At 40.1% G+C, this 14,797-nt stretch overlaps 1 protein-coding gene across 3 annotated transcripts in view; it reads right to left on the bottom strand.

The window, feature by feature from the left end:
* The window catches only part of Col14a1 (collagen, type XIV, alpha 1), a 213,160-nt gene that overhangs the window by 172,189 nt on the left and 26,174 nt on the right, over positions 1 to 14,797 (bottom strand). For all 3 annotated transcript variants that reach the window (XM_006520385.4, NM_001368422.1, NM_181277.4), the window contains exons 3-5: positions 10,093 to 10,209; positions 6,791 to 6,934; positions 3,656 to 3,745 (exon numbers count right to left, since the gene is read on the bottom strand). In XM_006520385.4, the coding sequence (XP_006520448.1) occupies positions 3,656 to 3,745; positions 6,791 to 6,934; positions 10,093 to 10,209 (351 nt within the window). The remainder of the gene's footprint in view (positions 1 to 3,655; positions 3,746 to 6,790; positions 6,935 to 10,092; positions 10,210 to 14,797) is intronic.

The raw sequence follows: 14,797 nt of genomic DNA, 5'->3' as shown, positions 1-14,797 counted from the left end.
CCTTAGCTATGTGCTAAGACTGCTTGTTTGAGCCACCACATGCTTAGCTTGGAGTATTCTAATATTAATAATAAATGCTTAAATAGTATTTGCTGCCTTCTAAGTCCTTAACTTACAATAATTCGTTCAATCTTCACAGCTAACTCAGGAGTTCTCATGTTTCAGGTTAAAAACAAAACACATATGTGGGTGGGCATAGATGAAACGGAACCTTTTGAAGATTCGTAAATGAGATTACATCCTAAGCAGCTCTGATTGGAAATAGCAGAACAGAACAAACGGTCTCAGAAAAGAAATCCACTTAGTAAGAGAGTTAGTACCAAAACATTGGAAAGGTTTAAACACTCTAAAGCAAGAATCAACAATTATATTCTGAAGAGCTCAAGACAGGAAATGCTTGCTGGCCATAGGATCTCCTCTGAAACACTCCAACTCTGGTGCTGTGGGAGAGCAGCCACAGAGTGTATGTCAGGAATGAGCAAAGCTGGACCCCAATAAAACATCACTTAAAAAATAGCAGAGGACTTGGCTTAGCCCATGGACTATTGTTATTTTGGAAAGAATAGCAAGTCCATCTCTTTTGGGGTTTTATTTTTCTTTAGAAAATCACAGCTCTATTGTATCAAGAAAAGAATATAAAAATTTAAAAAGAAAAGAAAATGGGAGTTTTAGTTTCATCCCTTCTCTCTCTAGGACAGAGAACAACAACAAAAAAGAGTTTATACCATGTGAAATTGCTTGGTCCTGCCTGATATCAGAAGCTAAGCATGATCAAGCCCCATTAGTACATGGATAGGACAAAAGAGACTTGAAGAAACTAGCAGAAAAGAAAGAAACCTTGTGCTTCTTTTCTTATCTGGCCCATGATCTTTTCCAATCTCTTTCTATGTTCCTTTGCAAAATTCCAAAAATAACTAGAGAAAGCTGTTTGGACAGCCATGGAGAAGTAACCGTTCATGTCCATGTGCCAGCATTGTGCTCAGAGGCAAATACCACTTTTGTTTGCAAGCTGGTTTTTAAGTACTGAAGAAATGTGGAAAGTACATTAAAAAACAAGTAATTATCTCCCTGCACAGAAATTCAGATAGACATCCCAACTCCTTGCCTTTCAGCTAAAATTTTGAAATATGTGAAATATGACTAATTGTCTCTGAGCTATTTGCAGTACAGATACCCATTCCAGAAGATAACAGACTGTAGAGAAAATAAAGAACAACATAGTTTGATGTGAATCATGGGACTATGTCATCCTGGAAGGGACTTATGCTAAGTCTTGGGAGGGACTTTGAGTAACTGGTTAGTGGCTTCCTCTCACGTTGCTCCTCCTGCTCTAAAGCTGGCCTATATTGTGCTTCCAAAACTCATACGTATTAAGGCAAAGACTAGAGAAGGTAATACAGAGCTACCACTAATACATTCCGAGGCCACATGAATCCATAGATTTTTATCTCAAATATTCTCTAAGCATAAACAGGCAAAGAATGTTAATCCAAATATTAACTGAGAACTTTAAAAAAAAAAAAGAATACCACATTAAGATGCCTGATGAACTGGGTGTCGAGGGTGTCACTATTGAAAGATATGCCAGGCAGGCTCTAGGTCGTGGGTGGGCTCACTTCCCAGCACTGCCTCTCCCACCCCACCCCCAAGGAAGAGAAAAGAAAAGAAAGGCTGGTTCTTAGGATGAGGAGAGCTAGAAGGGTGGGTTCTCTTACTGCCCTTTATTTAACTTTTGACTTTTGGAAGCACCTCAGTAGTCTGCAGACTCGAGTTACCCTGACTGTATTAAAGATGAGTGACAGAGCACAGTGAACAGAGAAGAGGGTTAACCCAAGCCTTGCCTCGTCCTACGCATCCCTCTGCCACTGAGCTACATCCTGACCTCGCTTTGTGTTGTTGCTCTTTACTTGGAGACAGTGTCTCGCTAAGTTCCCCTGGCTTGCCTTCTACTCATGCTGCGGACCAGGCAAGTCTTGAGTTTGCAATCCTCCTGCCTCAGCTTCCAAATTATCCGAAATTACGAACCTGTGAAATCAGGCCTGGTTCTCAGATTTTTTTTTTTGAACCTTCATTTCTATACCACACACTAAAATAAAATATCAAGTGTTAGTTAACAGAGCATGTGGCTACTTTGCCTATTTTGCAACATGTACAGATGAGCAATTCTAGGATGATTTATATGGTTGCACGTGTAGATACAAGAATTTAGGCTACTAAGAGATATATGTCTCACCTGGAAGTTATAGACATTAAAACAGGAGGCTTATATGGGCTGTGTGAAATTGACATGAGATAAAAATGCAAGAGGTAACAAAAACAGAGCAGGAGACAACTCTTGGTAGACAGAAAATGGTATGATACCCTGACAGCATTGTAAGGACTGTTGAGACGTGATAAGGCTATAATTGCTGTAGTCTTTGTTAAGATTCCATATGTATGCTAATTCTCAATACAATCATATCAAAGAAACACAAAAGAAGGAACACCTTCCAGGCCAGGAGAAGGGTAAGGCAGATATAAAGAGAACAGAGACTATAAATAGAGGAGGAAAAATACGAAAAGTGAGACGTAATCCAAAGCAAAGTAGTGAGCGATTAATCCAAAATTATCAGCAATTTCAGCAAACATAAGTGAACACGGTTATAAATCAATACAGCAATTGCGAGATAGAATATTTAAAAGCCACTCAGCCTTCACCATAAGACTTCTCACTATAAACCCGGGGACACAGAACAATGACAGTTTAAAAAGCAAGAAGGCATGGTTTTGTGAATACCATACCCAATAAAGAGGGTATAACTGCATTTATTTTAGACACTTAGGTTTTGAGATGAATACTGAACAACTAATTATAAAAGGAATCATTATAAATAACAACAGTAAATTTTCCCTAGAAATTGTAACTCTCATGGTATATGTCACCAGCATTACGAGTATTGAAAATCGCCAGTTTCAAATAGAAGTGGACCAACATTAGTAGGGAAAATTAAAACACATTTTTCTCAAGGACATGTGGAATGAATCTAACCATTGGCCATATTTAAGTAATAAAATATCTCAACAAACTTTTAAAAATATCCCTGCATACCACATTCCCTGAAGACAGTGCAATAAAGTCAGTCACTAATAACAAATGAATATGTTTAAGATCGCCACATGTTTAAAATTAATGACTTAATTTAAGTAAGTCATGGATTTAAGAAGACAACCCTGTGGAAAATACAAAATATTAATGCTATACATCAAAATATGAGATCCAGCATGGGTAGCACTTGGATAGTTTTTAAAAATACATAACACAGTGGAGGAGGGGCACCGATGAGAACAGAGTGGACTAGACCATTAACCATGGACTCCTGCCTGGGGGGAGGGGAGGTATCCACAAGGAGAGGTCCTAAAGTGAAGAAGCAGAAGATACAGCAAGGAATATGACTGGACAAGCTTCCTGTGTATGCTTGGTTGGTTGTAGAGAGTGAATGGAAGGTCCCCCCACCCTCCCCTGCCAAATGCTGACAGTCACTGGGAAGGTAGAGAGAAAAGAGCCAATGGCCCTTTTCATAACAGATCGTACATCTCTGCTGATGGGCCAGACTACTACAGATATTGTCTGCCCTTTAGCCAGCCACACCCAAAGTGAGGTAAGCACGTATCTGACCTTCTGGTGAAGTTGGTTTACTTCCATTTCCTTTGTCCACAACCTTGACTTTGGGCTTTGTTGGATCCTTTCTTTTCTCTAAATCTTTAACTAGAAGAAAAGGAAAGAAAGGGATATGTGGTATTAACATTTTAAATATATACAAATATACATATTCACTATGTTTAACTAAAATCACTGCAAAACCAAAAAGTAATGACAGACATTAGTACCATGGTACAAACTCTTCTCCATGTGTTGGATTGGACATTTCCTTCAACCTTGTCCTAAGCTATGAAAAGTACTTCTTCAGCCGGGTGGTGGTGGCTCACCCCTTTAATCCCAGCACTTGGGAGGCAGAGGCAAGCGGATTTCTGAGTTCAAGGCCAGCCTGGTCTACAGAGTGAGTTCCAGGACAGCCAGGGCTACCCAGAGAAACCCTGTCTCGGGAAAAAAAAAAAAAAAAGAGTACTTCTTAAGGCTTAGGTCAAGTGTGCACTGTGGACAAATGCATTAAATCAATTTAATACTTTAAAACAGCTGTAAAGCTGACATGATTATCCCATCTGCATACACAAAAGAATGAAAAGCCAAGATGCTAAACCATAGCTTATAAAATCAGTAAGCATTGGTTGGCCTTAGCCTCACGTCTCTGGGCTCAGTATATGAATTTAGCTCCCACTCTAGAAAGATAATAATGGTGGACATTCTTGTTTGTATCTGCTATGTTTTCAGGAGAAGGTAGAGAACCACATCATGTTTCCTCCCAAACTTTTTTTTAATGTTTCTCTAACATTTTCTCCGTGGGTGTAAATAGCTGGTAAGATGTCCATGGTCCTGTAAACAACCTCTCACCCACGGTCCTGCAAGCAACCCTAAGGAAACCCATTGGGTTATCAAACAAAGAAGAAAAGCAAAAGACATCATAGTGGGAGGGGTCTAGTAGGGGTGAGGAAGGGAATCGGTGGGAGTGAAGTGGGACGCTGAAAGAGGATGGATATAATCAAATGTATATAAGATGTACATATACAAAAAGGCCATAATTAAACCCATAGCATATAATTAATCTTTACTAAGAAAAATGCCCCAAAAAAGTAATCTTGATACTTAGATAGTAGTGTTTGTCACTTCAGAATGTACTGGATGCCTGACACTTCACAACAGCCTGTCTACCATTGCTTAGCTTCTAAAGTGGTCCAAAGATTTCAAGGCCTTCACCAAATGTCACATTGTATGTCATACATATAAAATGTGCTGTGAACATGCAAGAAAAAAGGCCAAGGGCAAGGTATTTCACTTAATTACTTCACGCACTTGGAAGAAGTGAGCAGCTCGATGGTAGGTCGGCTGCACAGGGGAGATGAGGGTCTCTCCTGCATCCTTGCCGTCTTCTCCAAGAGATGGTCCTATCAACCCTGTCTGTGTAGCATCACTCCTTGCCCTTCCCACTGGCCTTTGTGCCTTTGCTGAAAGCTTCCAAGACTTGTCATCTGCTCAGGGACTATCACCTCAGTTAAAGAAACCCTGTCTTTAAAACCCTTCTTGTCTTTCTGATTCCAAGAGATTTAATTCTGGGCTAGAAGTAATAATTAAAATTATAAGATACTTTAACCTTACTAGATTCAATAATCTAATTTTGTATCCATCTTTAGACCCCTTTCTTTGATTTCTTAATCAGCACCCTGTCTCTTTAAAAATCTTTGTTCTCTGTTTTTACAAAGATACAATCATATTTTTTTTTCTATTCCACTACCCTGTCTTTTATGTTCTCATCTTTGGATTCTTTTCCTCCTTCCATTCCTGAAACATGACTTTATACTAAAGTTGCCCGACATCTCTAAATACTCTGACTATAATTTTATCATCCAACCATCTAAAATCTCATCCTTTGTGGATTATTTCCAAATCTACATCTTTCACCCCACCCACACTTGGATTGTGACCCAGGTCACTTACATTTTCTAAAATAAAATGCATCTTTCAGTTTAATATGAGGGAAAATTGGGTTAAGAAATGCTAGGGGCATGATGAGAGCGGTTTCAGATGTGGGGATCTGCAGATCTGTTCCCGGAAAGGAACAAAATCAGTTAGAACCAAATTGTCATGCCAAGTGTGGTGATGCACACCTGTAATCCCAGGATCGGGGACAAAAGAGCTGGAGACTCAAGTTCCACGACAGCCTGGGCTACCTGGTGGGTTCTAGGCTAGCCTGAACGACAAAGCAAGACCCTGCCTCAAAAAAAGAAGAATGAGAGGAGGGAAGAAGAGGGAGACGGAGGAAAGGCTAGGAGTGTGAGAAACAGGACAAGGGTAGAAATGAGAACCAGGACACCACAGCAAAGCGGCGTCACAGCAATACAATCACGAGCACCAGGGCTGCTCTCTGCTCTTAAAAGCTGAAAAAGGGAAAAAGACTGTTTAGGTATCAAAAACGTGTGTTCAAGAAGAATCCACGTCTCGCAAGTCCTTCTCATGACCACCATTTTCCAGCATGTGACCATGGGAGTTTTCAAGGAAGGGAAACCAAGATTGATTGAGCTCTAGTGTATAGGGACCAGGACTATCAGATAAATGCAGAAGAGGCCCTTCAAAAAAACCTCATTTTTACCTGAATAGCGCAAAAAACCCTACCTCACCCACATTGATAACAGCTAAATCATAGCGTGAATGCTTACAGTTTGTCTACAGAAACGCTGGTGGACCCAGCGACTGCCCACAAGAGAAAAGCGGGTGGGAATCAGTGGTTTTTAACAACCACTGGGCAAGCTTTCCGGGGCCTGGGGGTTTCCGCTGCTGTTCCGTTGCAACACTTGAAATTATCAGTCACAAAGCTTTAACTCAAGTGAACCAGACTGAGGCTCCTCTGCTCATTCCCTGTTCCTAATAGTCCTTAAGAGGCGTCATTTTCGGTACGACTGTAGCAATTTAGGAGGCAGAAGACTGGAGTAAAAACACGAGGAGATGCGGGACTGACTTAAGACTAAAACCTTAAAACCTCTTAAGATGGGAGATCTCAAACATGTCATCTGTACCTTCGGACATGTAGACTCTTTATTTAAAGGTCAAAAAGAAAAGACTCTATCTCAAAACCCCCTCTTACATCTACTATTTTAAGTGCAGAGCCCCAGGTGGTACTTAAAGATTGTCAATACATACTTCTGAACTGGCCTTGAGCGGGCTTGCTTTCCTTGTCTTTATAGTAGGCAATGAGTTGAACTGTGTAGTTCTGCTCTGGCAGAAGGCCTTGAATAATCGCTTTTGTTGCAGTGTTCTGGAGATTCATCTGGTTGGTCTTTCCTCCTGTAATAAAACAGAACGACAATCCATAATAAGCTGGGAGTGATTGCATTTACTGATAACTTTTACCAACCATAATCAAGACTGTTAAAAGACAGACATTAATTTTTAAAAATTTTGGTTGTAAATATTTACAATGCACAGCACACTTTGATATATATATATATATCAGATGGCAACAACATTTGAAGGACGCATACTCATACATGTGTAATGTAAGTTTCATTGTCATGTTCAGCGTATTCTGTCTGCTTTAGTCACCAAAGACTTGCATGATAGCACTCTATCTCACTGATGATCTGAGAGAAACCACAGTACAAGATAAGAAAACAGATTCTCCAGGATATCAGGTTCAGTCTTCAAAGAAGAGACCGCCTCTTGAACCTGCAGCGGGGCACATGAGCTGGCTGGATGCTATTAACCACGCTACCGCCGCTGCGGTCCTCTGTTCCCTGGTGTAAGCAGAAGCACCCTTGAACCATTAACAGCCTAATCATCTTACATCTGGCCACCGCTGCCTCAGGACGCTGAAGGGAGCACTCACTGCCTGCCTACTTAAAAGTCAGTTTGATTCAATAAATAAAATTGCAAAAATTTCCATCAAGTTAGACTGACATCTAAGGCTTTCTTGAAAATGCTTTGGGGTTTAATACTGACTATGCAAAACTCCAAAGCACCTTTGGATTTTCTATAATTTTCTGTCATTTATGGCAGTGAAAAAACAGGAGGAAACTGATTCAACATGTCTGTCCCTCTAACAGCCCTCAGAGAGGTATAAATTAATCAAATGTAGTATGTTATAGTAAATTTTAATTACATCCCAATAAAAATAATCTAACCTGAAATATCGTCTGCTGTTTATACACTCGGCCTGCTACTAAGGGAGGAAACTGAGTTTTCTCTTACCAAAGTCCATTAGCCTTATTGTTCAAGATGTGAAATTGTGTTTCACAAACTCCTATCATTAAGAACTCATCAGTTGGGGCTGGAGAGATGGCTCAGTGGTGGAAAGCACTGGCTGCTTTTCCAAAAGACAGAGTCCAATTCCCAGCACCCACACAGTGGCTAACACTTGGCTGTAACTCCAGTTATGGTCCAGTCCAGGGGAATCCAGTGCCCTCTTCTGGAATACATGGGCACTATATCCATTCAAGCACACACACATATATTTAAAAAGTAAAAGTTAAGTCTCAGAAAAATCTATTATGAAATACACAAATATTATGCAATTTATACTTTTCTAAAAAGTTTTTTAGAAAACCCTGATTATTACAGTCTCTTTTTAGAAGACAGATTTTGTTAAATACTTTAAGATTCCTATGATAAAAAAAAAATGAATGCTTTAAGCTCTGTCTAAGCTAGCATTTTCCAAATTTATTTGACTATTAACTCATTTTGTTGTGTAATGGCTATTAGCCCCCTGCAGAACACCATGGAACATTCTTTGGGAAAGACTGACATAAAAAAGACTTGGACCATGACTCACAGAGCTAAAATGTCCATAAACGTTTTGCAGTTAAATGCATTTATTACTCTCTTTTATTTGCTGTGTTTAACCAAGTAGATTCTAGTGAGTCTAAAGTGGCTGATCGGCTTTGGCCACTATAATAAGAACAGTAGATAACATAATTATTCATTAAGAAATAATTTCACTCATTTGCCACTGGAAGTATTTAAACAAGTTAGGCTTCTCGTGTTTGAGTACACTGTTTCAGAGGGAATGGGGTGGTCATGTTGAGGTTTGGTTCACGAAGCACTTGAATCAGTTCTAAGACCTGTGTTACTCCTCAGTAATGTGTGGTTCAGGTGCTTAACAATGTAATATAATTAGCAATTAATCTGTAGAAATTAAAGTACTTATTGACTGAGAAAATATTTTCAAGACCTGACATAGAAAATCCCCCAATTCTGTAAGGTAGTAACAGAATGAGTCCATAATATTTAAAATTAGTGACCAGACAAGAAACTAGATATTTTATCTACCTATATTTTTTTGAGATTTCTAAATCAAATAATTTCACATTTAAGAACACGAAATCAATTGAGAAATGGTCCTCAACAGAAAGAAGTCCAACTTTATATACCCTTCTTCATAACCCATTATAATTATATTATAATAGCATGTATTTATATCATGTATATCATGACTAATCTTCATTGTCAAGATGACTAGATCCCAAAAGAGGTAGGTGAGGGGCATCTCTGTATACATCTGTGCCAATGATTTGTCGACACTTAACTGAGTAAGGAAAGGTGCTTTAAATATGGGCGGCAGCAGCATCCCATGAGTGGTCACAATCAAAGGAAAAAGAGAGAGAGCAACTAAGTGGAAGTATCCCCTTTTCTCCATGCCTACTTCCAGGTCAGCTGTGAACCAGACAATTGTCCGCTGTCACAAATGCCTACTGCTGTGATGGACAGACAAAGCAACCATGGAGTCAACCTCTGAAACCAGAAGCCAAAATAAATTTCTTCCCCCTTGGATTCCTTATGCCGGGAACTCTATCGTGGCAGCAAGAAAAGTAACTGATTTACTGAGGTCATGACATAATTAGGGAGTTGTTATGTACTTGTGTGTCAGGATGAGAGCCAAGAAACATTGGTGAAGAGTGTTCCCATGGTAACAGTCCCTAATTGGGGCTGGCTTACAGGTTCAGAGGTGCAGGCCATTATTATCAAGATGAGAGCATGGCAGCATCCAGGCAGGCATGGTGCAGGCAGAGCTGAGAGTTCTACATCTTCATTTAAAGGCCACTAGGAGAAGACTGTCCTCCAGGCAGCTAGGATGAAGATCTTAAAGCCCACACCCACAAATAATGACACACCTCCAAATAATGCCACAACTTGGGCTAAGCATATTCAAACTACCATAGTGTGTCATGGATCAAAAGTATTTATTCTATATTAAAACATCAGAGGTATTTTTATTTTTAATGGTTTTTAAATTTCAGGAAAATTGAGCTTAAGAAGAATTCATCACAAGTAAGTCCAAGACCCAGACCTTATACTTTGGGGAGCATTATTTCCTTAATGAGAAGAGAATTTGTCAAGTTCAAAAGTTAAATTAAATCAAGTCTTTCGCTGTGCAACATGCAGCACGACATATTTTTAACCATCCATGCACAAAATGTTCCTAAGAAAATATAGCGAACTTTCTTTACCTGAAGCTGGAGCCACGAGCAGTTTGTAGCCACCAAATTTCCCTCTTGGTGCTTTCCATGAAATCTGTATACTATCATGGGAAATCACATTATATCTTAACCTTGTGGGTGGAGCCACTGGAAAGGAAAAAAACAAATATGACTTAAACATAAAAATATTCAAATTTAAATTACAGAGTCAAAGTAGCATAACCAAAATACACTCAGTCTCAAAAGATGTCCTTTCTACAACCTTGATAATGAGTCAGTCAGTGAGCAAAATAAGACAGATGTGAACGCTTATGCTTCTCTCTCAAAGGTACCCCTTTGTCAAACAGCACTGACCTAAGACATAGGGATAAATGTGATTATCCAATACCCATGCTTCACTCCAAAGACCCAAAGAAGCTAACAAGAAGGCAGGAACAAATGAGGATACTAGAATCTCACTTAGAAGGAGGAATAAAATAGTCATACAAGGCAGATGGAGGAAGTAAACTGGGTGGGAGAAGGGATGTGGAGGGGAAATGGAAGGGATGCAGGAGCAGGTGTGGGAGAGACAGGAGAGCCGGCCAAATAACCATGAGAATGAACTGAACTCTGCTACTGGTGGGGATAGGGGATGGGGTTATCTCAAGGACATGCCAGAGACCTGGGATAGGGAAAGCTCCCAAGAATCAAGGGGGGGGGGGGTGGCCTTAGCTGAGATTAATAACAGTGGGGATATGGAACCTGAAGAAGACATCTCCTATAGCCAGGCAGGACCCCCCAGTGGAATGTCAGGGACACCAACCCACCCACAGAACTTGTGAGCCCAAATTTATCCTGTCTACACTAAATGCAAGGGTGGGGAATAGAACAGAGACTATGGAAATGGCCAATCAATAACTGGCCTAACTAGAGACCCATCCCATGGGCAAGCACCCATCCCTGACACTATTAATGATACTTTGTTATCCTTGCAGACAGGAGCATATTGACCTCTGAAAGGCGCCACCCCAAAGCTGACTCAGACAGATGCAAACACCTACAGCTGAAGATTGGATGGAGCTTGAGAGCCAATTTTTTTTTGGAAGAGTTGGGAGAAGGATTGAAGGCCCTGAAGCGAATAGGAACTCCACAGGAAGACCAACAGAGCCAACTAACCTGGTCCCTTGGGTGCTCTCAGAGATTGAACGACCAACCAAAGAGTATACATTAACTGTACCTAGACCTCCTTCACATATGTAGCAGATGTGCAGCTTGGTCTTCTTGTGGGTCCCGAACAACTGGAACAGGGGCTATCCCTAAATCCATTTCCTGTCTATGGATATGTTCCCATAACTGGGCTGCCTTATCTGGCTTCAGTTGGAGAGGATGCACTGAGCCTCACAGAGACTTGATGTGCCAGGGTAGGAGGACACTCAGGGAGCCCCCAACCTCTCAGAAGAGAAGGGGATGGGGGATGAGGGGATGATCTGTGGGAGGAGAAACAGGAAGGGGGCAACGATAGGGGTGTAAAGTTAATTAATTAATTAATTAATTAATTAATTAAAATCAATAATTAATTAAATAAAATTGAGGGTACTTCTCCTTTAGAAATTGAAGCCAATCTTGCAGAATAACATCATTATGTGTCAAGGGTGTGTTTTCCTACTTGGAACATGAAAGCTTCTCTACTCTGCAGAGACCATTGCATGTATGACTCAGGTTTTCCACTGTGACAATCAAAAATTTTTTATGATATAATATTTGAGGAAACTACTTCAGGCATGTTATGATCATAAAATATTAATCTTAAAACATTTGAGAGGAACTGGACACATAGCTCCGTGGTTAAGAGTAGGTACCGTTAGCCGGGCGTGGTGACACACGCCTTTAATCCCAGCACTTGGGAGGCAGAGGCAGGTGGATTTCTGAGTTCGAAGCCAGCCTGGACTACAGAGTGAGTTCCAGGACAGCCAAGGCTACAGAGAAACCCTGTCTCAAAAACCCAAAAAAAAAAAAAAAAAAAAAAAAAAAAGAGTAGGTACTGTTTTTCAAGGTGACCCAAGTTCAGTTCTCAGAACCTGTGTCAGGTGACTCAAAACCACCTGTAACACCAGCTCCAGGGGATCTGATGGCATCTTTTGACCTTGACAGGCACTTGCACTCATAAGAACACACACTCATACATAATTCTAACATAGTAAATAAATAAATAAGTCATTGGAGATAGTGATCATTAAGAAATTCGGGATCAAATGCAAAATGACTCTGTTTTTTTAAAGTCTGGTCGTTTCTTCTGGAAAATCTGATTTAACCATGCCAGGTATGTAGCACATGATCACGACTCAGGCCACAGCATTTGATCTTCTGAAATTTCACAAAAGTGCTAAGATCTCTTTACCTTCATTAAAACTTCAGAATACATTTCAGAACCCTCTGTAAATGCTGCAGGGTTTCAAAAGGAAGCTCTTTAGAATGAACATTTTTAGTTTGTAATATCTAAACAAAAGAATTCATTAGCAGAAATGTCACGCCCACTATCCACTCTGTGCTCAGCCTTTTTTTTCTTATTCTGTGATCCAGTGTTGAGGAAAGAAGCAGACATTCTGAAAAGACATGAGGAACAATGCAAGCTTGGACATTGGTTTGATTTCCAGTTTTGTCACTGATCAGCTGAACAGCCTGAATTGGATGCCAAGCCTTCCAAAGCCAGTTTCTTTACTTTCAGAAAAACTGAAACTTTCTACAAAGCATAGATCATAACATTAGACTAACTGATACGATTCTATTGGTGGCCACCAAAAATAAAAAAAATTCTTCCCCTTCCCCTCCTTTTAGCTAATTATGGAGTTTAAGAACTCATTTAAATCCTCACAAAAATATATCACTAGCCTGACTTTAGGATAAAGAACCAAGGAACAGTGTCTGAAAACCTTGTTCAAGTTCACATGCAAGGGTAGAATGGTCTGTGACACACAAGAAATCCATGGTACTGGTTTTGAAGGTAACCCAAGTTCAGTTCTTTATATCGAGATCAGATTAGCAAGTTGCAATGAGCTAAATAAGCAAAGAATTTAATACTTGACACAAGCTAGAGTCATTTCAGAAGTGGAGAGTCTCAACTGAGAAATGCCTCCATAAGACTAGCCTGTATGAAGGCATATTGGGCATTTTCTTGGTCAGTGATTGGTGTGAGGGACCCCAACTGTGGATGGTGCCATTTTGGGCTGGTGGTCCTGAGTTCTGCTATAAGAAAGCAGGCTGAGCAAGCCAGTAAGCATCACTCCTCCATGATTTCTGCTTCAGTTCCTCCCTCCAGGTTCCTGCCTTGCATTCCTGCCCTGATTTCCCTCACTGAGATGGACCATGACCTGAGAGTTCTAAGCTGAAATGAACCCTTTACTCCTCAAGTTGCTTTTGACTGGTGTTTATCACATCAATAGACACCCTGACGGAGACACTGTTCTACAATTATCCAGGCATTTGGAGTCAGTAAGCAGAGAAGGACATTTCTCAAGAAAAATATCTCCTTAGACTTGTCTTTAATCTTGCATAAGTAGAGAGGGCTATTTGCAGACAACAAAAACATTAGTTTTATAGTTTCAACTTGAAACAAATGGAAGAGTTTATGTTTTTCTCAATAATGGAAAAATACAAATTTATCAAAAGAACAACTTTTTTTTAACACCCAGCATCTTAATGAACATAGCAAGTATTTTTTTCAGTCTTAAACTCAGGAGGAAAATCTATGTGTGACTGCATTTCTATTTTGTGGGAAATATGACAAATATGAATTAAAAATATGAAGTAACATTTCTGAGCTCACTCAAATCAGTGGGTTTGCATTAATCTCTAACAAGTTTTCGCATGAATGCATTGGTGAGAAATTGAACTACCTGGGACCCATGAAGTGGAAAGGGACAACAGGCAGGTGGGAGTTTGATCTAAGCCAATTCTGAGAGGTTCAGTGGACTCTGTTAGCATGCCAGGTGTGCTGACATCTCAAGGAAAGCAGAGAAACTAACCGCATTCGGAATAGCTAGACTAGACAGTGGACATCTGCAGACTTCCTGCTTTGGCTATTTTCCTTTGAATGCTGTGTGAGTTCCTGGTCCTCAGCATCTCTTTAGTCAACAGCTAATTTTCTAAGCTGCCAGCAGAAAACAATGAGAACAGCCTGGACTGTGAATACTCTTTATGAAATGCAGATGTTTATCTAGAACCCAAAAAGACTTGACCCAAAAAAGCCTCCTTAAGGAAACAAAGTATGAAGCTAGTGGCACAACAAAATCAAGGGTCAATTCCTTGTGATGTATAAATAGCTCCTATGGGCAACATGCCTCTACCACAGTGAAAAGAAGGCAGGTAGGCAGGTCACATCGAGTACCAACAGAAGAAAATATATACATACACATACACACACACACACACACACACACACATGTACACACACACATATATATTCACTAAAACAGAAATCTTTGGATAGACATGAAGCACACATTTTTGCCTTCAGGGAGGGGGAATACATTGCAAAGAATAAAAGCTAATTAAAACAAAGTTAGCTCCTTCTCAACCCCCACCCTCTTCCTTTGGAAGGCACTGGGACTCAAGCCAAAGCCAGGGCAAGTAAAATTGACAGAAATACTGTAAAGAGTCATAGAAAAATAATTGCTCTTATCTCACAGAACAAGAATCTATGTGGGTTTTTTTTTTCTTTCTCTTTGCAAGCAAAAGGGGCGGGGCTTTCTATTTCATC

The sequence above is a fragment of the Mus musculus genome, chromosome 15 (genome assembly GCF_000001635.26).
Source record: "Mus musculus strain C57BL/6J chromosome 15, GRCm38.p6 C57BL/6J".
NCBI classification, from domain to species: Eukaryota; Metazoa; Chordata; class Mammalia; order Rodentia; family Muridae; genus Mus; species Mus musculus.
Note: the sequence above shows the minus strand (reverse complement) of the source record. Positions and strands in the feature narration are given on the sequence as shown.